Source organism: Syngnathoides biaculeatus, chromosome 8, assembly GCF_019802595.1.
Source record: "Syngnathoides biaculeatus isolate LvHL_M chromosome 8, ASM1980259v1, whole genome shotgun sequence".
In the NCBI taxonomy this organism is placed as follows: domain Eukaryota; kingdom Metazoa; phylum Chordata; class Actinopteri; order Syngnathiformes; family Syngnathidae; genus Syngnathoides; species Syngnathoides biaculeatus.
In genome coordinates this window covers 4,097,079-4,117,978 of record NC_084647.1, presented here as the reverse complement: position 1 = coordinate 4,117,978, position 20,900 = coordinate 4,097,079, and the positions used below count along the sequence as shown (strand labels likewise).

The following is a 20,900-nucleotide window of genomic DNA, read 5'->3' as shown; positions in this document are numbered from 1 at the left end:
TGGAGTCGCACAAGCTGCTGTAGTCAGTGCAAAAGAAAATAATGTTTACAACTCAGCTATGAACCAAACTGCATAGCTGTAAACCCTTCAAAGCACTGTTAGTTTGCCTTTCTGTTACAGCCATCAAAGTGCACTTTTCTAAAAAAAAAAAAAAAAAAAGGAATGTAAGAATTTTATATTGGTTTAAGAAAAAAATGCCTGTACAGTATTTGTTGTTATTCTGTGTTGAAAAAAAATAGCTCAGTGTCTTAGGAAACACATCCTAATGAGGAACATCTTGAAAGTGAAGCCAAACGTATAGAAATCCAAAAGATCACATCATCTTCACCCAAGGTCCTATCTGAGTAGTACTCACTAGGAGATCTGAACTTCTAAAGCAAAATTATGTCAAACTTGGCTTTCCTTTGAAATGTGAAGTTTCTCCAAGGAAGCTTTTTATTGATTTTTTTTTCTGTGAATATTTTTGCCAATTAATTGCATGCAATATCTTAATAATCCAAGATATCGGTGAAGTTTAAAATGAAGTAAGTAGTGGAGTCCCCTTGCCAACTACTACAGCAATCAGAATGAGAAAAGGTGTTTTCTGTTGATTCAGTGATTTTTTTTTTTTTTTTTTTGGGGGGGGGTGAATATTTTTGCCAATTAGTTGCATCCAGTTTATAACAGAAGATATCAGCAAAGTTTGACCTGTAATAAGTAGTGGACCCCCTTTGACAATTACACTAAGCAGAATGAAAAATATTTGATATATGTATTTGTTCCATATTTTTCCCCCTGGGTGGTGTCATTTGTAGACGGCCCCTAACACAGTCTGCAAGCGAAATGAAAGGTCGTATTTATCTTGCATAAATTTGTCGTGACTACAAATTCAGTCACGAGTTCTTTTTTATTTGTTTTCGTACAGTTTCTGAAATTGTCTCTAGATACTACACATGTGGTATAGTCGAAAATGTAGTGATGAGACAGGTACGAGCGTGTGCAAGTCAGACGAATCTCCAAGATCCGCCCAACCTTGTCTCGCTGACATTAATGGAACGTTGGAAAAATCCAGCCAAGTGTGGCTTTACGCATGGTAAGCAATTGCAGTCGTCGCTTGAACCATTGGTGAGCAATTTGCTTCTGAAATCCGGCACTTTGGTTTTATTTATGTTGCGTTGTTAACTTTTATTGTGAAAGCACTTCAAGGATTGCGTCATATCTGTTTCTCCGCCCAGTCCAGTGTTGTTGCTCCTGTTGTCCTGAAGTACTAAGGTTGAATGTTTTTAGGTGATACATTCCTGTGCTTGAAGGGCGACTTCATCCGCCATCATGTTTAAAACGTTTGCTTGTGGAACTGTGACTTTTGTCGGACTTTACTTCGGCTTTCGAAAAGTTTTCAGGAAGACTTTCACGCGCTGGAGCGACGCAGATGTGTTGATAGTCAGCGAAAGGTTGGCCACATCACGTCGAGTTTATTTGTGTCACCCGCCACGTTAAATGAGGACAGAGTTTCACTCTTGTTTCTTGCCTGCAATCAACCGAAGTGGTGAAAGTTCATCCATTATCTGAGCCGCTTATCCACACAGGAGTTATGGAGTGCTGGAGCCTATCCTAACTATTATCAAACAAGAGGCCCGGGGTACACCCGAACCTGGTTGCCAACCAATCGCAGGGCATATAGAGACAAACTGCGGTCGCTCTCACAATCACACCTAGGAGCAATTTAGAGTGTCGAATTAATGGTGCATTCTTTGTGGGGATGTGGGAGGAAACCCACTCAGGCACGGGGAGAACATGCGAACTCCACACAGGCGGGGTTGGGAATTGAACCTCAGTCTTCAGAACGCAGAGGGAGATGTTCAAACTAGTGGTTCACCTGATGCTCTAACCATTGCTTTAATTAAAAGTATAGATACTTTGTATTAAAAAACAAAACAAAAAACTTGTAAATCCAAGCTCTTTACTTCATTATGTTTTAGAATAAAGTAAACTTGAAACGAATCCAGCAGAAGACTCAGGTAGGTTACTAGTGTAGGGATTTGCGAGTTTGGACCCTACGCGTGTTCACGAGGAAGGTATGACCAATGATTAGAAAAAGTTAACAAAAAATGGGTTTCTTACAAAGGAATGTGCAGTACAGACGTCAGGGTCTTATCTCGGTATCTGCCACACACGAGACGTGAGTCTTCTGGCAGGATAGCCAAAGAAGAAGACAAAAGCTGCCCGGAAACACAAGGTATTTATATGTATGGGTCCATGGTAGAAGTGGCTGTTCCCCACCTCCTGCCCCGTTGATAGCAGGGATAGGCTCCAGCACTCCTCGCGACCCTTGTGAGGATAAGCGGCTTAGAACATGGAAGGATGGCTGGATTGGTGAAATTTGATCTTCAAGATGGATATTTTCAGATTTTAAAATGGCTTCTACTCAAGCTTCCTCATTTTCTGTGTCAAACTGGGAGCAAGCGCCTCATCAGATTTACTTCAAATCACCCCTTTCTCATTTTCGATCATGCTCAAATCCCATCAATGTGTGACATCGTAATCAAGGAAAATCTCAACTGAAATTAAAATTTTAAAAAATAAGGGATAAAAGGATTTCCCAACAATAAAATCTGAAAAGAACTTGTATTTGGCAAAACAATGAGAAAACTCGATTTTTGTGGACTGGTGGTAAATTCACGTGACCGAAATCTGGCACAACGAAATAAGAAGAAAATGGTGAGCATTTTTTCTGGATTTAGTAACATGCCAACATCACTGGGGCCATCCCCTGCGTACTTTGACTTTGTATTGGAGAGCAATCCACGTGCGCAGTTTTTAAAATACACAGCAATTTTCCTCTAAGTCGTGGATCTCGCTATGGCTGCTATTGCCTCAGACACATTTATTATATATGTTTTTCTAAATGAGGGATGTGCCTGTGATTGTTGCTTTCTTCAGGCTCATTGATGTTATTCACGCTTCCTTGGCTTCTGCAACCGGAGTCATCACCGTGACCTCGTGCAAAAATGTCATGACCGACAGGTAATGTAAAGCCATGTGATTTCATTTATTTATTTATTTTATTTTATATCAAATTTGATCCTTGTGACGCTACAATAGCAATGTGGCCGACAATATTTATTCACATCACTTTTCCAAATTCTTTTGACCATCCGCAGTCACTGGATGCTCAACGAATTTCTGTTGTTTGGATATTCCTATTCGGCCATCGACCTCTACGCCTCGTATATGAGCCACTTCCATACTCACAGGCTCAGAGGGAACAGCATGTACAACAAGCAGTCTCTGACGACACTTAAGGCTTTCCTCTCCAGCTATTGGTTGACAGTCCTCCATCACCTGGCAGTGCTTGGTATTCTGTTACCCATTGGTGTGGTAAGATTTTAGTGTGTGTTGGAACATTAGATTGACTGACTTGTCACTTTTGAACACTCTTGCCATTTTGGATGTACCATAATACCGGCCTTCAGAGCGCACCTGATTATAAGACTGACCCATTACATTTGTAAAGGAAAATTTCATTTGGTACATACATACGTCGCTGCTATGTAAAACCCGCAAGTGCCCACATTGAAACCCACATTGAAACACGAGATATTTACAAAGAAAAACAGTACATAGAGTTTAATGCTAGCGTCACGCTAATGCTAGCGTCGGGTTAACAGGCCTGATGTGACGGTCTGAGCGCTCCCGGTACTGAAAAGTCTCCTTGTTATTAATGCGCATGCGTGTATACTTTGTAAACTTCCAGCCAGTCTGAAACATCCCCATCCATGCTTCAACGTGCCATTTGACAACTTGTCACCGAGTGTTCATGTTCGCTATGGACATCTAAGAAAGACAAACACAGCGAACGTACATATATCTGTATATCTTTTAATCAGCTTTCTTTTTAAGGTTAGGGTTAGGGTTAGAATATAACAGATGTTAGCTCTCTCAATGTAGAAGAAGGGGAACTATGAGACTGGGGGATTTCCCAATAAGCGTCTGCTACGTACCCAGAGTTCCCCTGTTAGTAACGCATGTGCATTAATCAGACTTTTCAGCACAGGGGAGCGCTCAGACCGTCACACCGGTTAAAAAAAAACATACTGGTAAAAATCACTCAGACACCGCAGTAACACGCTAGTGCAGCGCTAACAGGGCCAGACCGGTAAAAGTCACTTCCTCGGCACATATATAACGCCGGTCTCACTCTTACCTTTTTTGCTCGAGTGCCCCCTTGCGGGCGTTAGAAAAAAATGCACAATTAGCCACATCACCGCTAAAACAGCAGGGTTGAAAGCGTGTGGAAAAAAGTCGGGGCGTATAGGTCCGAAATTACAGTACAGTAAACTCTTGTTTATTCCTGTGGTTACATTGCAGAAAGTCCCCACAATTAATGAAATCTGTGACCAGTTATTTATTAAAGAAATGGATGCATTTCATATGTGCAACTCAAAGCCAACTGGCAATGTAGTCAGCAAAAAAGAAGAAGAATGCATAATTTAGCACTGTAGCTGTAGAAAATTACGCTAAACAATGCTTTTACTTCCATTTTTTCCTCAGAATTGTTCTACAAGTGTGCACAAGTATCTTATTGTCAGGGTAGTGTTAATATTTGTGAATTTATTTCATAAAACTGCTGTGACTATGGTTTGTGTTTGATTGACTTTCTGGTTATGTCCTTAGTATCCTCAAGAAATTTGGTGACTTACCAAATGTATGAGTTGAAATTACTGAAAAAATATTTTTTTTTCTGTTAAAATTCCAATTGATGTTGTGTGAGTCGTTCCCACAGTAAGACCATGTAGCCTGTAAAGCTAACTGTAATAAAAAAGTGCATGTAACTCCAGTACAACAACATGAAAATAAATATATATTTTTTAATTATAACACGCACACACCGTGATGAAAATAAGTATTTGAACACCTTGCTGTATTGCAAATTCTCCCACTAAGAAATCATGGAGGGGTCAGAAATTTTCATCGTAGGTGGATGTCCACTGTGAGAGAGATAATCTAAGAAGAAAAATCCAGAAATCATAATGTATGATTTTTTTTAAATGATTTATTTGTGTGATACAGCTGCAAAGTATTTGAACACCTGTCTATCAGCTAGAATTCTGACCCTCAAAAACCTGTTTGTTCACCTTTTAAAGTCTACCTCCACTCCATATATTATCCTGAATCAGATGGACCTGTGTGAGGTCGTTAGCTGCATAAAGACACCTGTCCACCCTATGCAATCAGTCACGTTATACTTATAAGACAGGTGTTCAAATACTTATTTGCAGCTGTATCACCCCTCCATGATTTCTAAGTGGGAGAACTAGCAATATAGCAGGGTGTTCAAATACTTATACTGTATGTGTATATATATATATATATATATATATAATATATATATATATATATATAATATATATATATATATATATATATATATAGCTGCAATAAATCAACCGTGATACAGCAATTTTACTCAACTGTTTTCAAATTCTGAAAAAAATGTATCCTTGTACGTGTCTTTCAGTTTTACAGGAGGGGATTGGGTGATTTCTTCATCGGGTGTTTGTTCATCACAGAACTCAGTGTTGCTTTTGCCTCTATTTCAAAGATCATCGTCCAGGTACACAACTCGTCAACAACACTAGGACTGGTTACAACACTGAACTGTTGTCTTGCATGCAGGTAGGGCTCGAGAATAGCAGGCTGCACAAAATCAACAGCATCTTGGTTCTGTTGACTTTCCTCATGTGTCGGATCTTCATTTTCCCGTATATGTACTGGAAGTACGGGCACGACTTTGGCATTCCGCTGCACAAAGTGCCCTTCCATCTGCCTTGGCACTGTAACGTTGGAAACGTGGCTATTTTTTTGCCTCAGCTCTATTGGTTTTATCTCCAGCTGAAGAAAGCCCAACGAGTGTTCAGACATAAGAAAGAAATCTAACCCGCAGTACATGAATACTCTCAAAAGGTTAAGGATATTTCAGGATGAATCTGAAATCCACCAAACATTTGGGCATGTGCATTCAAAAGTCAGAAAGCATTAACCTGCATTTATCTTGTGTTGTCGGTTCAACTTTCAATTTCAACCAAAAACATAATAGCTCTGACTTTTTTGTGAGCAGCGTAGATGTAAACGCACACTGCAATGCCAATGCAAGTTAGTGGTAACTCAAGCAGGGTGCAGACATAAAGATAATTTGATGATTTTTTTTAGCCCAATTTCTCTTTTCAACAGAAAATCAGACATTTAGATCCCAAGTGTCAAGCTTCATCTCTGTGTGATGCCTGTAGGACATTTTGATGAAGCCATAAAAATGTTGTTCAACTGTGATAATAAACTTTGATGCATATTTTCTGAAATATAAGCAATTGTTTCACAATACTGTATACACAATATCGGTGATTACCGCGCCACACTACTTTCCTGTGAGAGATCATCCAAAAATCATTCATGACAAATATTTTGTTCCGCAATTTACGCCAGTGATTGGCAAATCAATTCAAATCTCTGCATCATACAAATGTTTTGTAAACTTGCCACCTCACAGATATTAACCCTACCAAGTTGAGATCATTGGAAAAAATACTTCCAAGTATACAAAATCATGCCTTTTTCTTCCCTTCTTAGATTCTGTGTTCCCTGAATGCACTGAAACCACACCCCGCTCAACGGTTATCAAATACCATACAGTATCACACGTTCTTTCTTATGGCTACACTTCCCTATGTTCAGTATTATCATTAGTTTAAAGCCTCTGAGCTGTTGGGGGGGCTTTCAAGTGAATCTAAAATGCACAAGCATTAACACGCAGACCCACACAAAAAAACCACTTCCGGGATATCAACAAAGACCCAGTGGGCTGGTCGACGCACATTGCTGCCAAACTGTACCAATACGACTTACATATATCTGTATGCATGTACCAGTATGTATACTATAAAGACCCTACTGTTCAAAGATTTCTTTAAAGTTATGCAGTTCATGTTATCCCTTTCCTCACTAATGAAAGCTTAAAACTGAAATGAAAGAAATCATGGCATCAATCTGCAAAATGAACTCTAAACTTTAGAATACTGTATTTGTAGCTTGATTCCATGATTTATTCCACAACCTGAATATTGTTTTGTGGTTTCACTGCAGAGTAAAATGAGAACTCAAACTCCAGGCATTTTAATTTCAGAAAAAAAGTAGAATATATACCTATGTTAACAGTTTTGTGGAAAGTCTTGGCCCTTTTTTTATTATTTTCATAATTTCCCCATTTTAAGATCACACAAATCTGAATGTCAGACAAATATAAGCCAAGTGTACTTAAAATAGTTTTAAATCATTTCATTTATTAAGGGGAAAAAACTAGTAACCCAGCCCTGTGGGAGTTTCACTGATCAAATTATCAAATAAAAATACATTAAAAAAAACCTGTTTGACAAAATCATGTCAGACAAAAGAAACTTGAAAAAAGGTGCAACAAAATGACACGATCCAAACAAATTCAAGAACGATCAAGAAATAAAGTAATTGATGTCATGCAGGACATATTGCAAGGTGAGCGATCTTCTGCTGTAGAACAGACTTCATCTCTTGGTTCTCCAGGTTGTCTGTAATGGTGTAGAAGAAGTGCTTGGTGTTTTCGTTCTCCAGTGGGGTGCTGCAGCCGGGGAAAGCGGACATGACGGTCTGGTAGTAACTGAGGATCTCCAAGCTAGACAGGAAGAGGGGTTCACTCTGACCTCCGGGCATCATCACCTAAGAACAAAATGAAACTATTATAGGAGTTTGTGGAAAATCCACCAAGAAGACATGGAAATCAATGCAGTGACCTTCAGGTCATCAGGGAGAAATGAAGTAAGCCCTGTTCACGTCCCCCAATGAACCCATTCACTAGTTTCCTGTACACAACATTAGATAGTGGGTCAGTACTGCCTTATTTTTAAGAAAAATGAAAGCAAGGGATGTTAAGTCAAATTAAATTACGCATCCATGTACTCATAGAGGTGCATCTCACTGTAAGATGTTCTTGTGTTGTAGTGTAGTACAAGCCCAAATCCAATGAAGTTGGAACATTGTGTCAATCGTAAATGAAAACAAAATCATGATTTGCAAATCCCCTTCTACTTATGTTAAATTGAAGCCACTGACACTTCTTACCTGGATGTGTTGAACATGACAGAAGATCTGACTGAGAACGAAAAGGATCTCCTGACCTGGAACCTCCTTGACACTCTGTGCACCTTCTTCAAGGTCTTTTGAAAAGTCTTGGGACATTTTAGGAACTTGGAATGAATTGCAGGATACATTTGAACCTTTTGGTAGTGAAGGATGTACACTCGGGGAGACTGTAAGAGTGCCGGATGCAGGGCGGACTAATTTGGCTCTTAACAAGTTAATCAGCTCCCTCACCGTGTGAGCATATAATCTTGCAATGTGGGCCCAGCAATCTCCTGTCACCCAGTGAGAACAGCTGGATCCGCAGAGCAACTGCAAGACTCTGAGCATGAGGACAGAAAGGCAGAGTTCATAAGAAAAGCTTCTCAGGTCTAGAAGGGGCAGGAATTCCACATACTCCAGCGAGAAAGGCACATGGAGATGACCTGAAGCAATCAGTTCCTTTAAGGCGCCAAGTAATCTGCTCCATTGGGGTACGGAACACCAGGGCATGGTCTGGGTCAGCGCCACCAGGAGGCCCTTACTGAACATGCTGACGTGTTCAGACTGACGCTGGTCCACAGCCAGGGAAGTCAACATGATAGACTGGAGGGAGTCTGACAATGCGCAGCACTCCATCCACGCCAAAAGACCTGTGCCGGGTCCATACTGGGGGAGGTTAAGACCCGCCCAATCCTAAAGATGATGACAGAAGGAAACACAAGACAAAGGTTATTTAAAAAAATAATGTAGCAAAACAGCGACTTTATATATATATATATATATATATATGTGTATATATATATATAAAAGATCAAAAGATCAGCATCTAGGTACACAACTCGCCAACAACACTCGGACTGGTTACAACACTGAACTCTTGTCTTGCATGCAGGTGGGCCTCGAGAATATCAGGATGCACAATATATATATATATATATAATAAAAGAAAATGAGTATTTGAACACCCTGCAATATTGCAAGTTATCCCATTCAGAAATCATGAAGGGGTCTGAAATTTTCATCGGAGGTGCATGTCCACTGTGAATCACAATGTATGATTTTTTAATGATTTGTGTGATACAGCTTTGATAACTATTTGAACACCTGCGAAAACCAATGTTAATATTTGGTACAGCAGCCTTTGTTTGCAATTACAGAGGTCAAACGTTTCCTGTAGTTGTTCACCAGGTATGCACAAACTGCAGGAGGGATTTTGGGCCACTCCTCCACACTGATCTTCTCGAGATCAGACAGGTTTCTCGGTTGTCGCTGAGAAACACAGAGTTTCAGCTCCCTCCACAGATTTTCTATTGGGTTTAGGTCTGGAGACTGGCTAGGCCACGCCAGAACGTTGATGTGCTTCTTACGGAGCAACTCCTTGGTTTTCCTGGCTGTGTGCTTCGGATCATTGTCATGTTGAAAGACCCACCCACGACCGATCTTCAATGCTCTGACTGAGGGAAAGAGATTTTTCCCCAAAATCTCAAAATACATGGCCGCGGTCATCATCTCCTTAATACAGTGCAGTCGTCCCTTCCCATGTGCAGAAAAAGACCCCCAAAGCATGATGCTACCACCCCCATGCTTCACAGTAGGGATGGTGTTCTTGGGATGGAACTCATCATTCGTCTTCCTCCAAACACGGTTAGTGGAATTATGACCAAAAAGTTCCACTTTGGTCTCATCTGATCACAAAACTTTCTCCCATGACTTCTCTGCATCATCCAAATGATCAAAAGTTTTAAGTTTTGTCAATAAAATATTTTGGGGAGAAGCTTGTGGAAGGTTAGCGAATACTAAAGCAAAATGGGTTCTGAGGCTTTTTCTTCGACCAAAGACGAAATACTCGTGAATCAGAATTCATTGGGGGGAGATATTCTTTCAAGTTCATATCATCCGGTCCCAGTTTGTCTCAGAACATACTACTTCAAGGACAAACATGCATTCTAAATTCCAGAATTAGACCTGCATTGAAATATCTGGAATAAAATGGATTACTTGATAAAGCGCGTTATTTAAACATAGTTGAGAAATGTCCAGAAGAACTCCCACCTGCTCAGGAAGATGACACACTGCCAACAGAGATGTGGGAACTTCATTTTTGAAGTGTCCACCCCACACAGGTTTCAGGTAGAAGTAAACAGTCCAGTCCAGTTCCTTCATCTTATCATGCAGCCAGAACAGAGCTCTGGACCAGCGACTTGGAGCAGCATCCACCTGGGCACCCACTACCTGTGCCAGTGTGATCAGTACCGATGCCAGCAGCTCTTTGGTGTCCATGGACCAATGGTGGGCAGCGCCCTTGGGTGGTTGCTCCCAACACCTGGCAAGAGACAAGCGCACAGGGCACGGCAGGGATAAAACTAAATCAGTCACTGAATCATGACGGTGCACCTCGGTCAGCAACTAAAATTTGGAAAAGATAATGGAATGCATATGTTTTCCTCATTTGACTTAAAACTTGATTTTATTATTGCTGATATAGATTTATACAGGTGCAAGAGAATACATGTTATTTCAGGAGTTCATTTCAAAAGGTAAAACTCAGATTCTCATTCTGATGAGTTTATAGCTAACAAAACCCCACAACTCACAATCTAAAAAAAAATCTACCATTTTGTAAAACTCAATTTTAATTAGTTTGTGAACAGAAATTAGGTAGGAATTGCATCTCATCTATCTCTTTTTATTAATCTACTAATTATACCTCTCAAACAGTGTTCTATTTTAAGATTGTTTTTGTATGTACCTTTTTTACTTTTGACTTATTATTTGCTGCTAAATCTTAATATTTCAACTTCCTGTCACCAAACTTTAGTCTTAACCCATTCATCTTGTTTCCTAACAGCATTTTTGCTCTCTTAATTGCATGTTTATGATAAGCCTTGCCTGTCTGTGTATTGTTTTACTTTGTTTTTTTTCTACTGTATATAAGGGATTCTCAGTTTACGACCGTCCCGACATAAGACATTTCAACGTTACCGCTGTACTGTTTTTGCATCTAGTTGGGTTATGTCTGCGGCAAAATCTCAGAACCCTGTCGTACAACACGGACTCCCAGTGCAGTTCATAATGTCACTATGCTCTAGTCTTTGTTTGTGGTTAACCTGAGGGTCTGGTCCTGAAACTGAGCAAGGATGTAGAGCAGAGGAAAAGGAGAGCATTCCAGCACCCAGTGGCCTGACGAAGAAGCTACCTCCTGCCGAACGTCCACGCCCAAGGCAGCGTGGAGAAGTTCCAGACTTAGATCGAGATCAATCGCGTTGCTGCCTGGAGGGAATATGAAGACAAACGCAGAGTTGGACATTTTATTATTGGACAACTGGAAAAACAATTTTTAAAAAGTTTGAAATGAAAGCTCATGCAACCATAAATTCAGTAACATTTTGTTTCGATATGTATATTTCATTGGCCCAAAATGAGCTGGGGTAAAAATTAGGTCAATTACTTTTTGTTGATAAGTTATCAATTGACTGGGAACAATAAGGTGACAAAAGACTCTGGTAGTTATGGTACAAGATACATGGTAATGGTACATGGTCATATACATGAAATTATATGACGAAAACTTAAATTGGACAAAAGTGTTTTACAGCAATCTAAATGAACTATAAACTAAGAACTGATTGGTGGAATTAGATAAGCCTTTAGGCAGTGCGGTGGAATTACAGTTAGCATTTTTGCCTCACATTTCTGCGGTTAAGTTTTCAAATTGTAGAAGAATCATAATTATCTGTATTGACATGAACATGCATCCATGCACACGAAATTTGGTCTCTGCATTTTAGCCATCACAGTGAACACACGCTCTTGGCTCTGGCCTTCCTGTACAGAAGTTGAAAGTTCTCCCTGTGCTTGTGCAGGTTTTCCCCAGGCACTCCATCGCCCCCGACATTCCGAAAACAAGAATGTTACGTTCATACAAGACTATATTGTCCATAGTTGTAATTAGTTGTTTGGCTATATCTACCCTGTTGTTGGCTGGCAACCAGGACAGGGTGCACACTCACCACTCACCCAAAGCCATAAACTCTGATGGTATAGAAACTGGATAGACAGACAAAACTCACCTGAGGGAGCTAAGTAAGGCAGGACGAAAGTGTTGACAAGCTCCTGAGGTGACAGAAGGCTCTCTCTCTCCCCTTCACCTGTTGCAATTGGCGCCATTAACAGCTCCACAAACTTAAAGAACTGTTCCTTTTCATTGTCCGAGAGTGATTTGGCGCTTATTACTTCCTGCAGACACCGGCAGAGGAGACGTGTTGGATTTCTTCTCCCGTCGCTTTTGCTTTCTTTCACACCTACAAGTCCGGGCAACTGCTGCAGGATCTTACTCATGAGAGTGAACACCCCTTTATTAAAGATGGCAGAATGGCAGCAGGATCTCAAAGTAGCCTCTGGGTTCTGGAAGGCCACTCTGGCGACTAAAGATACTGCTGTACTGAGGTTGCCCTCTGCTGTCGGTGCTTTGCCTCCTCCCTGGATGATGCAGTTGAAAGCCATGTTAAGCTCTTGCTCAAAGCCGGCGATCAGAGCGGAGGACCCCGAGCAGCCAAAGAAGCCCTTGCTGGATAATCTCAGAACTGCACCCAAAGCTTTATTCTTGTCTTCCAAAGAGAGTGCAGTGAACACAGCTGTGACAACTTTGAGCAGCCTCCTGGCCTGGCTCACGCCGAAGCTCTCGCTGTGGAGTTGACTCGTGAGGGTGAAGGATAATTGGATTAGCGCGTCACACTGCTGGAAGGCTGATTTGTTCTCTTCGAGGGATTTGAGCCACAGCTCATCATGGACCACCCAACTCTTCTCGCTGGCAAACAATACAGCGACATCTTGATAGTCCTCCAGCCGGTGACTTATGATAGTCATGGCAACCTCCATATTAACCTTAGAGGAGCTCTCTATAGTGGGGAAAGCCAGTGATGCGAGTAAACCTCGGAGTTTATTCTTCTCGACCTCTTCTTCTCCCGTCATGTCGGCTTCTTCCAGAGCTGCCAGCATTCTGTGGACACTTTGCTGTAGTCTAAAAGCTGTGTAACTTGAAGGAGAGCCACTACACACTTTTAGCAACTTGTGGTTTTGCCAGAAATGGGTGAGCTCTGCCACACTCCTCAAGGCTTCATAAAGGGTTAATTTGCTCGGCTGAAACTGGGTTGGAGTTAAAGAGGCACGAAGGTCTCGCTGAACCTCTTGCAGAAGCTGTGGACTCATTTTGCCACAATTCTTCTCTTTGACACTCATGGCTTTTGACAGGAAGACAATCTTGTCTTTGATAGGAAGGATGACCGAATAATTGATGAAAGTTGTGTAAATAGCATCAAGGCAGTTAGAGAGCGCATACAAGCAGGGCTGCGGTTTAGTCATGACATCTTTCATATCTGTGAGCGTGTGAAGGAGAATGTCTAGGACATCCGTGTTGTGTGGTATTTCCGGTGAGTCTAGTTTCAGCCTCTTGGAGGCCTGATGAGTCAAACTAACAGCCTGAGAAGTAAGATGAGCAACCTGGTTAGCAAACAACACTTCAAGGTTTTCCTGATCTCCAAACCGCTCATGTCTGCCTTTCCACAGTTGCCACCACACCTCAAGAAAGAAACAGACATCATCCTCACCCACAGGATTGCTTTTCACATGCTCTGTCAACCGTTCCAGGTCACAACACATCTGATGCGGAGGAAGACACAGTATAAAATGAGCAAATATATCTGCCGCTGACAGGGATTTGAGCAGTTCCATCAGGACAGTGTGATTGACTTCTGGAAGGGGACTCTGTAGAGGGAAAAAGGTGCTGTTCCTCCATGCCTCCTCCACGTCCTCTCTATTCTCCCTGCTCAACAACTTCAACCATACAACACAAACTAACTTTTTCCTCCAGAAGATAGCCTTGCTCTTCAGATGACCACCGATCTCCTCCTCGCCACAGATTTCCCTCACTGTGGCCAAGATTGGCTTGCCCACCCTGTCCCAGTCACATTTCTGAAGTGAGCTCAGCGAGGACGGTAGACATAACTTGTCAGCCAGGAGGAAAGATCCTTGAAGAACGGCCCAGTCTAAAGCAAAACAATGACAAGAATTTAAGTATCAGTCGTCCTCTACTCAAAGACTCCCCCGATTCTTACATGAAGTCTTCATTTTTAAATGAATGACGAATCAATGTCTTCAAACACATTTACAATTGAATTTGTGTTTCTCAGTAATACATAAGCATATCAGGAAAATTATGTTATTGTAAACCTTAATTTGCTTTTGTAGTGCAACACAGAACTGCAGGAAACCCATTACATTAAAAACAGAACCAATGTGCTCCCTTTCCAATATCGAGCTATTAAATGACACCAGTCACTACTGTCAGCCACAATAAATAAAAATTTACATGTAGAGTTACCCAACTTTTTGTACCTAAAAACGTCCATTAATCCATTTTCCAAGCAGTTTATCCTCACATGGTACATAATACATTTTCTTTCTAATATTAGTCAATATTATATCGGACAGTCTTCTTCTTCTTTTCCTTTCGGCTTGTCCCGTTAGGGGTCGCCACTGCGTATATCGGACAGACAGTACGAGCACTAATCTCCCAGTTAATAAAAGAGGGAAGCTATTTCGTGTGCAGAAGGTTTTTTTCCCCCCCTCCAGTATATGCACTTGCACTAAAGAACGCTGTAAGTACTGAGGGGGGCGTTAATGAAGCTCTTGTATTGGTTTTCATTTAACTCAATGGAGTAAACTTTACCTTTATCCATGATCGTGAGAAAAAAAAATGCCTTGGTCAGTATTTAATCTGCAGCCACAGTTTGTCAGAAAAGGACTGGCGCTGGTTCATTTGGGATCGAGCAAACAGGAGTGCCTGGCAGTATCTTAACATTTCCAGCGTGCAGCCGAACGGAAGCTTCCGCGGTCCCTGGTCAACGAATTCAGACAAGAGTCGATGCCAGGTGCTGCTATTTTCCTACAGCGCCACTTTACGTCAAATCAGATTACTACAAGACAACAACCTACCTGCATGAAGAACTCATGCAGTACAGTTTACAATCACTACCAATGATTTCATACGAAACAAAACGTGACTTAGTACAATTTTAGCTTTAATGTTCATCGAATACAGCTCACTTAATGAATGTACTTTAAAAACCGAATGTGCAGATTTCGCAGGAAGCTTTTGGGGGGAAAATGAAAGTGAAAGTAAACTGATAGGTAGTGTCGGGACACCAAATCGGAGCCATCCTGTTTAGTCATGTTTGTGCTCAAGATATTAACTTCATTTTTATTTCTATCTGCTGGTAAGTCAGTCAGTTTTTACAGTTATTCTTGAGATAGAAATATTTTCTTGGTAATTCGTGAGTAAACGAACAAGACTAGTTAAGGTGGAATGGTGGCAGTTGTCATACGAGTGAGGACCAGTGAGAGCAAGAGCCGTGTATTATAGGACGGTTTTCTCCAACATTACTTCATTGCTGTCTTCCACTGTTGCATACTAGTAGGAAAAAGAGTTACTCGTGGGCCAGAACTCCCTTTCAACCCGTTTGATCACTAATTCGATATCTAGAGCGGAGTGAATGCATGTTAAAACAGCATTATGGCAAGTTCAAGGTTCATGTCCTCACGAATAGGACAATTCCAGTATTTTAATGGGACAACTACATGTTGGTTGTAGGGGGACAGCTGCATGCTACTAGTCTATTATAAAATCCCACTTGTTAACATCTTGCACCTCACTGGTGGTACTCATAGAATCAAGCAGATATCAACTAGTGTTCAGTTTTGCATCGTTGGTGTCATGTAGCTGTCCAACTACTGTACAGAAATGTCATACCTAAGTACAAAAGAAAAAACATCACTCGTAAGACAGTTGTTGAACTACTGCGCTGAAAGCTGTTTTCGTTTAAATGATATCACACTAGTGTTGCTACATTCGCGGATGATTTTTTTCAGGAGAACAAATCTTGTCAGAGAACGAACTGAACCGAATCGGTTTAGGAAACGATTCGCCAAACTTTGCTCGGCAGCTGCTTGCCCAAGTGAAGCGAGCAAGTCGCCTTGGGGTTCGAAACGGAACTGTTAAACCGTTCTATCCATTGATCTAAAAAAAAAAACAAAAAAAAAAGACTGGATAGTGCATACATATCTAGCGGTGTGTCGATTGGTTGAAGCCAGTTGGCCGCCATCTTGGTACTCCCAAAACGTGTGAGGACATGGTTTCCAGGTTGGATTAGGGCGGGTTTTTTCTCAAAGTTTGGCATGTAGAATTAAAACTGGTCGCGTGAGTTTGACACTTTTTCCAGTTCTGGTAACCTGAAGGATTTTTCATTTTACTTGGTAAGCCAAAAAAGGCTAAGTGCAAAAGAAAGACATAGAACACCGTGACTACCAATAAAGCTTGCATATTACCTAGTGCCTGATTTCCGTGACATGTTAACTTTAACCAAAATACGCTGAAGCACCATCATCATAATGTAGCAACAAAGTAAGCATTTTTTGTCAAAAAAACATTACATTTTAAGTCAATCGGTTAGATATATTTTTGAAAGTAAGGACTATCAATGGGAAAATACATGCTAAACTCATTCTTCATTTGTTGTCTCTGTAACGTCCTACTTCAGACAGAAAATTTAAACTTGTTTCCTCGCATTTGAAAATCAAATTAAATTTGCAGAATTCTGTGTTATGAAATTCATCAAACATTTCAGAGAAAATGCGTTTTCTTGCTTATCCACTGGTGATGTTTAGGAAAATATTTACGCTTTTTCGCAGAAAACCGTCAGCCTATAAAGGTGAAGCAGAGAGTGAACAGTGAACAACAACCGTAAACAAAACTTTATTCAATTGAATTAAAGTAAATCTTTCTAACTTACCTATGAAATGTTTTTTCATAGCCACAAAACTGGCGATTAACGCAGTTAGTCACAGGTCGGGATTGTTGTTTCGGGGGTATCAAGATGGCTGATATCTGCTTTCGGCGACTTCAGCTTTGGTGGCCAATATATCAATGGTTCTGTCAGTCACTTATGAATATTTGGCGAATGACCAATGAGCAGGCAATGTGCAGGTAGGGGTGGCACTGATTTGTGATTCGCCAGCAATGTCACTCACGTCGGCGAATGCCCAATGGGCAGCCGGCGTCAGGAAGAGCCATGCAGGTGAGGGAGGGCTTAAGTGAACTGAGTGATTAGTTCCTGAACTGGTGTGCTGTACTGAGGAACTGAAGAGTGATTTGTTTATTTGTGATCTGCTAAGGGGTGACGTATTAGTATGACATGTGATCTGTTTGCCAGACGAGTGATGTACAAGACAGTGAGCGTAATCACGAGTTATTTTACCAGCAATCCCAGTTATCTTCGGACAGGAGGCTGGGTACATCCTGATGGTGGGCATCCAATAGCTGGGCGTAAGCAGACATGGAAAGATGGTCGGTAGCCTAGCTCGCTGCACACTTTTTTTTTTTCTAATTAAATCTCCCCGCCTTTCATTGTTTACAATACAAGACAACAACAATGCATATAGAGCTTGTGCATCTACGTCATAAAATCACGTGATTTTTGTTTACTTTGCCATATTCCCGGTCAAACAAAGCATTGTTGCAAGTTAATTACGTTGAGATGAAACGAAAATATGTGTCATGGCCCTGCCGGTCCCTGTCCTGGCTGTCCCGTTCCCCAACGCATCACGCACCGGCAGCAATCAGTGAGGCGCACACCTGCGCCGAGTTCCACGTAATCACGGCTGATATAAATAGGACCACACGTACGGTCTGGCTTTTGCCAGATCGTTGCCTCATGCCTCGTTTCCCCACTGTCATGATCCTGTTCTCACGTGTACCAACTCCTGCCTGCTTACTGACCTGCCTTTCTTGTCTGCTGATTTCACTACTGCTGCTTTCGTTGACTGACTGTTGGATTCCGGACGCCCGTCTTAATAAAGACATTTCCTGTACCGCATCTATGCCTCCCGAGTCGTTCATTTGGGTCCAACCCCGTGTTCTGGTTGTGACAGAACGGTCTGGCCATAACATGGACCCAGCCGACTTGGATTCGCTCCCCCATGCCCTGAAGATCCAAGGGAGCTTTCTCGCCAAGCATGAAGCAGCCCTCCAAGCACCCAACCACCAGCTGCGGGAGGTAGTTGCTCGGCTGGACTCCTGGATCCCTGCCCCCGACCAATGAAATCAGCATTAGGCCTCGTTCTGTTGAAACTACCCACGAACTTGGACTCTCTTATCAGCCTCGCCTTGAGGATCGACCAATGGCTCGTTATACAGGAACAAGTCAACTTACTACAGGAGGATGTCCGACAGAGGCCCGGACCCCCCACAGCTCTCCAACCGGCCCTTGCTGATGGGATGGAGGCCATGCATGTTGAAGGGGTCAAAGGTTCCCTCGAGGAGCGGCAACAACACCGGCGAGAAGGGCGCTGTTACTATTGCGGACGGCTGGCCCACCTTGCGGCTCGCTGTCCGGTCAAGCTCGCATGACCTGCACTCAGGATGCCAATGAGGATGAGTTTAAATTACACCGTGAGCGGGCCGACGCGGTTTCTGCTTCAGGTGACGCTAAGCACAGGCAGACAGTCATGTACACCCACGGCGTTCATCGACTCTGGGTCTGAAGCCAATCTCCTGAACCTGCGAGTAATTGAATTATTGGATCTTGAGACATTTAAATGACAGCGTCTCTAACACGCATACGCGGCTAACAGCAAGTTTTTGTGTCGAATAATCCACTGCACTCAGACTATGGATATGACATTCCCTGACACACATGCCGAGTATTTGTGCTTCCACATTTTTGACTCCCAGAGCACCGATGTCATCCTGGGGAGCCACTAGCTCAAGCAACATTGATTGGCCGACTGGCCAAATCAAGTCATGGGGCCCGAAATGCGACGTCACGCGCCTCGCATCATCTGAGAAAGGGGACCCGCCGGTCATTTCGGAATTGTCGCAGGACGCACGGCCAGAGCCGGACGTGACCCAGGTACCTCCCTGCTATTCTAATTTAAAGGGGGTGTTCTCTGAAGCTAAGGCCAAGTCCCTTCTGCCTCACCGGCTGTATGACTGTTTAATCGATTTACTACCAGGCACCTCACCCCCGCGGGGTCAGGCTCTTCTCTCTTTCAGGCCCTGAACACCAAGCCATGAGGGCCAACGTGGAGGAGTCGCTTGCGGCGGGCCTCATCCGACCCTCGTCATCACCCGCCGGAGCCAGCTTCTTTTTTACTGAGAAGAAGGATAAAACATTGCGTCCTTGCATCGACTACCTGAGCCTGAACAACATCACGGTAAAGAACAGGTACCCTTTCCCCCTCATTGCCACGGCCTTCGAGCTGCTAAAATGAGCTAGGATATTCACCAAACTAGACCAAAGGAATGCATACCACCTGGTGCGCATGAGGGAGGGGGGTGAGTGGAAGACGAGTCGTCAAGGTGGACGCGTTGGACTCTGGGATAAGAGCAGTCCTCTCCCAAATGAGCTCCAGGGATGTTAGACTAAACCCCTGCACCTTCCTTTCCAAGAAGTTGAGTCCGGCGGAGCACATTTACGACGTCAGAGACCATGAGTTACTCGCAGTCAAGACTGCTATGGAGGAATGGAGACACTGGCTGGAGGGGACTCAGGTTCTGTTCCTAGTACTGACGGACCATAAGAACCTTGAGTACCTCAAGGCCGCCAAAAGACTAAATGCCCGACAAGCCAGGTGGGCACTCTTCTTTACTCGTTTCCGGTTCAAGATGTCCTTCTGACCAGGGACCGAGAACGGCAAGCCCGATGCCATATCGCGGCTATAGGAGGGGGAACGAGGTGAAGCTGGGCACGCCCTGATTCTCCCTGAATCCTGCTGAATCCCAATCTTCACTTGGGAGATCAAGACCCAAGTGAAAGAAGCCCTGAAAGACTCCCCCAGCCCGGCCGGATGCCCCGCCAACAGGCTATTTGTTGTGCCCCCACTGAGAGCAAAGGTGATAGACTGGGCCCACACGAATCGGACCATGTGTCGGGCATGGCTAAGACCCAGTCGGTGGTGGAACAACGCCTTTGGTGGCCAAACCTCAAAAAAGACATACAAGAATACGTCAATGCATGCCTGGTTTGTGCGGCCAATAAACCCTCTCGACAACGGCCTGCTGGGGAGCTACATCCATTGTCCATTCCCCAATGGCCATGGTCCCACATATCCCTAGATTTTATGACTGGTCTCCGCAGGGTCAGACTGCCTTTCTTTCGGTGGTGGACTGCTTCTCAAAAATGGTCCACTTCATTCCGCTACTGAAGATTCCTGCCAAACAGACCGCTGAGCTCCTGTTGGATAAGATTTTCCGGTACAACGGCTTGCCCACAGACATGATGTCGGATAGGGGCCCTCAATTTATCTCCTGATTATGGAGGTAGTTCTGCTCCCTTATATGGGCCACGACAAGTCTGACCTCGGGCCAACATCCGCAGTCCAACGGGCAGACCAAACGGGTCAACCAAGACTTTGAGACTGTACTCCGATACCAGGCTTCTCGTGACCACAGCACCTGGAGTTGGCAGCTCAGCTCACAACTCTCTTCCTTCGGCATCGACAGGTATGGCCCCCTTCCATGTAGTACATTACCCCCCTTCTCACTTCCCGTCTGTAGGTGCTGATTCCCCTGTGCCGTCAGGATTGGCCATAGTACGACGTTGCAAGTGAACCTGGGAGCAAGCCAGAAAAATGCTGCTACGGATGGGATGCACCTACGAGGCCCCAGCGGACTACAAAAGGAATAGGGCACCGACCTATTAAGTAGGCTAGCGGGTGTGGTT

The 20,900-nt window shown here is 43.0% G+C and overlaps 3 protein-coding genes across 7 annotated transcripts in view; 2 read left to right on the top strand and 1 right to left on the bottom strand.

Annotated features, from left to right (window-relative positions):
• The first annotated feature begins 812 nt into the window (after nt 1-812).
• LOC133504344 (ceramide synthase-like) lies at nt 813-7,450 on the top strand. Of its 2 annotated transcripts, none has more exons than XM_061826491.1 (5): nt 813-1,072; nt 2,920-3,003; nt 3,141-3,357; nt 5,498-5,593; nt 5,656-7,450. In XM_061826491.1, the coding sequence occupies exons 1-5, from the start codon at nt 933-935 to the stop codon at nt 5,914-5,916; spliced, it is 798 nt and encodes a 265-aa protein (XP_061682475.1). In that variant the 5' UTR covers nt 813-932; the 3' UTR covers nt 5,917-7,450. The 2 variants fall into 2 exon arrangements, with proteins under 2 accessions (XP_061682475.1, XP_061682476.1); XM_061826492.1 differs by lacking the exon at nt 813-1,072 and adding an exon at nt 1,183-1,430.
• A 48-nt stretch (nt 7,451-7,498) lies between these two features.
• Nucleotides 7,499-17,089, bottom strand: gemin4 (gem (nuclear organelle) associated protein 4). Of its 4 annotated transcripts, none has more exons than XM_061826487.1 (7): nt 16,971-17,089; nt 12,195-14,168; nt 11,232-11,394; nt 10,177-10,447; nt 8,540-8,817; nt 8,125-8,464; nt 7,499-7,722 (listed from the first exon to the last, which is right to left on the bottom strand). In XM_061826487.1, the coding sequence occupies exons 1-7, from the start codon at nt 16,987-16,989 to the stop codon at nt 7,501-7,503; spliced, it is 3,267 nt and encodes a 1,088-aa protein (XP_061682471.1). In that variant the 5' UTR covers nt 16,990-17,089; the 3' UTR covers nt 7,499-7,500. The 4 variants fall into 4 exon arrangements, with proteins under 4 accessions (XP_061682471.1, XP_061682469.1, XP_061682470.1 ...); XM_061826488.1 differs by adding an exon at nt 7,797-7,865 and having other exon boundaries at nt 7,585-7,722; nt 8,125-8,817; XM_061826485.1 differs by having other exon boundaries at nt 8,125-8,817.
• Nucleotides 15,245-20,900, top strand: part of LOC133504343 (tapasin-related protein-like) — a 29,565-nt gene continuing 23,909 nt past the window's right edge. The window contains exon 1 of the mRNA XM_061826489.1: nt 15,245-15,398. Coding sequence (XP_061682473.1) covers nt 15,353-15,398 — 46 coding nt within the window. The 5' untranslated portion in view covers nt 15,245-15,352. The remainder of the gene's footprint in view (nt 15,399-20,900) is intronic.

What these genes read in the sequence shown, in the direction of transcription:
- LOC133504344 (XM_061826491.1), top strand. Translation starts at nt 933, where the DNA reads ATGTGGTATAGTCGAAAATGTAGTGATGAGACAGGTACGAGCGTGTGC. An exon ending in CAAGTGTGGCTTTACGCATG is followed by an intron (nt 1,073 to 2,919) that starts GTAAGCAATTGC and finishes TGCTTTCTTCAG; the next exon opens with GCTCATTGATGTTATTCACG. An exon ending in TTCTGTTACCCATTGGTGTG is followed by an intron (nt 3,358 to 5,497) that starts GTAAGATTTTAG and finishes CGTGTCTTTCAG; the next exon opens with TTTTACAGGAGGGGATTGGG.
- gemin4 (XM_061826485.1), bottom strand. An exon ending in TTTCAGGACCAGACCCTCAG is followed by an intron (nt 10,448 to 11,231) that starts GTTAACCACAAA and finishes GTCTCTTGCCAG; the next exon opens with GTGTTGGGAGCAACCACCCA. An exon ending in TGTGTCATCTTCCTGAGCAG is followed by an intron (nt 8,818 to 10,176) that starts GTGGGAGTTCTT and finishes CATCATCTTTAG; the next exon opens with GATTGGGCGGGTCTTAACCT.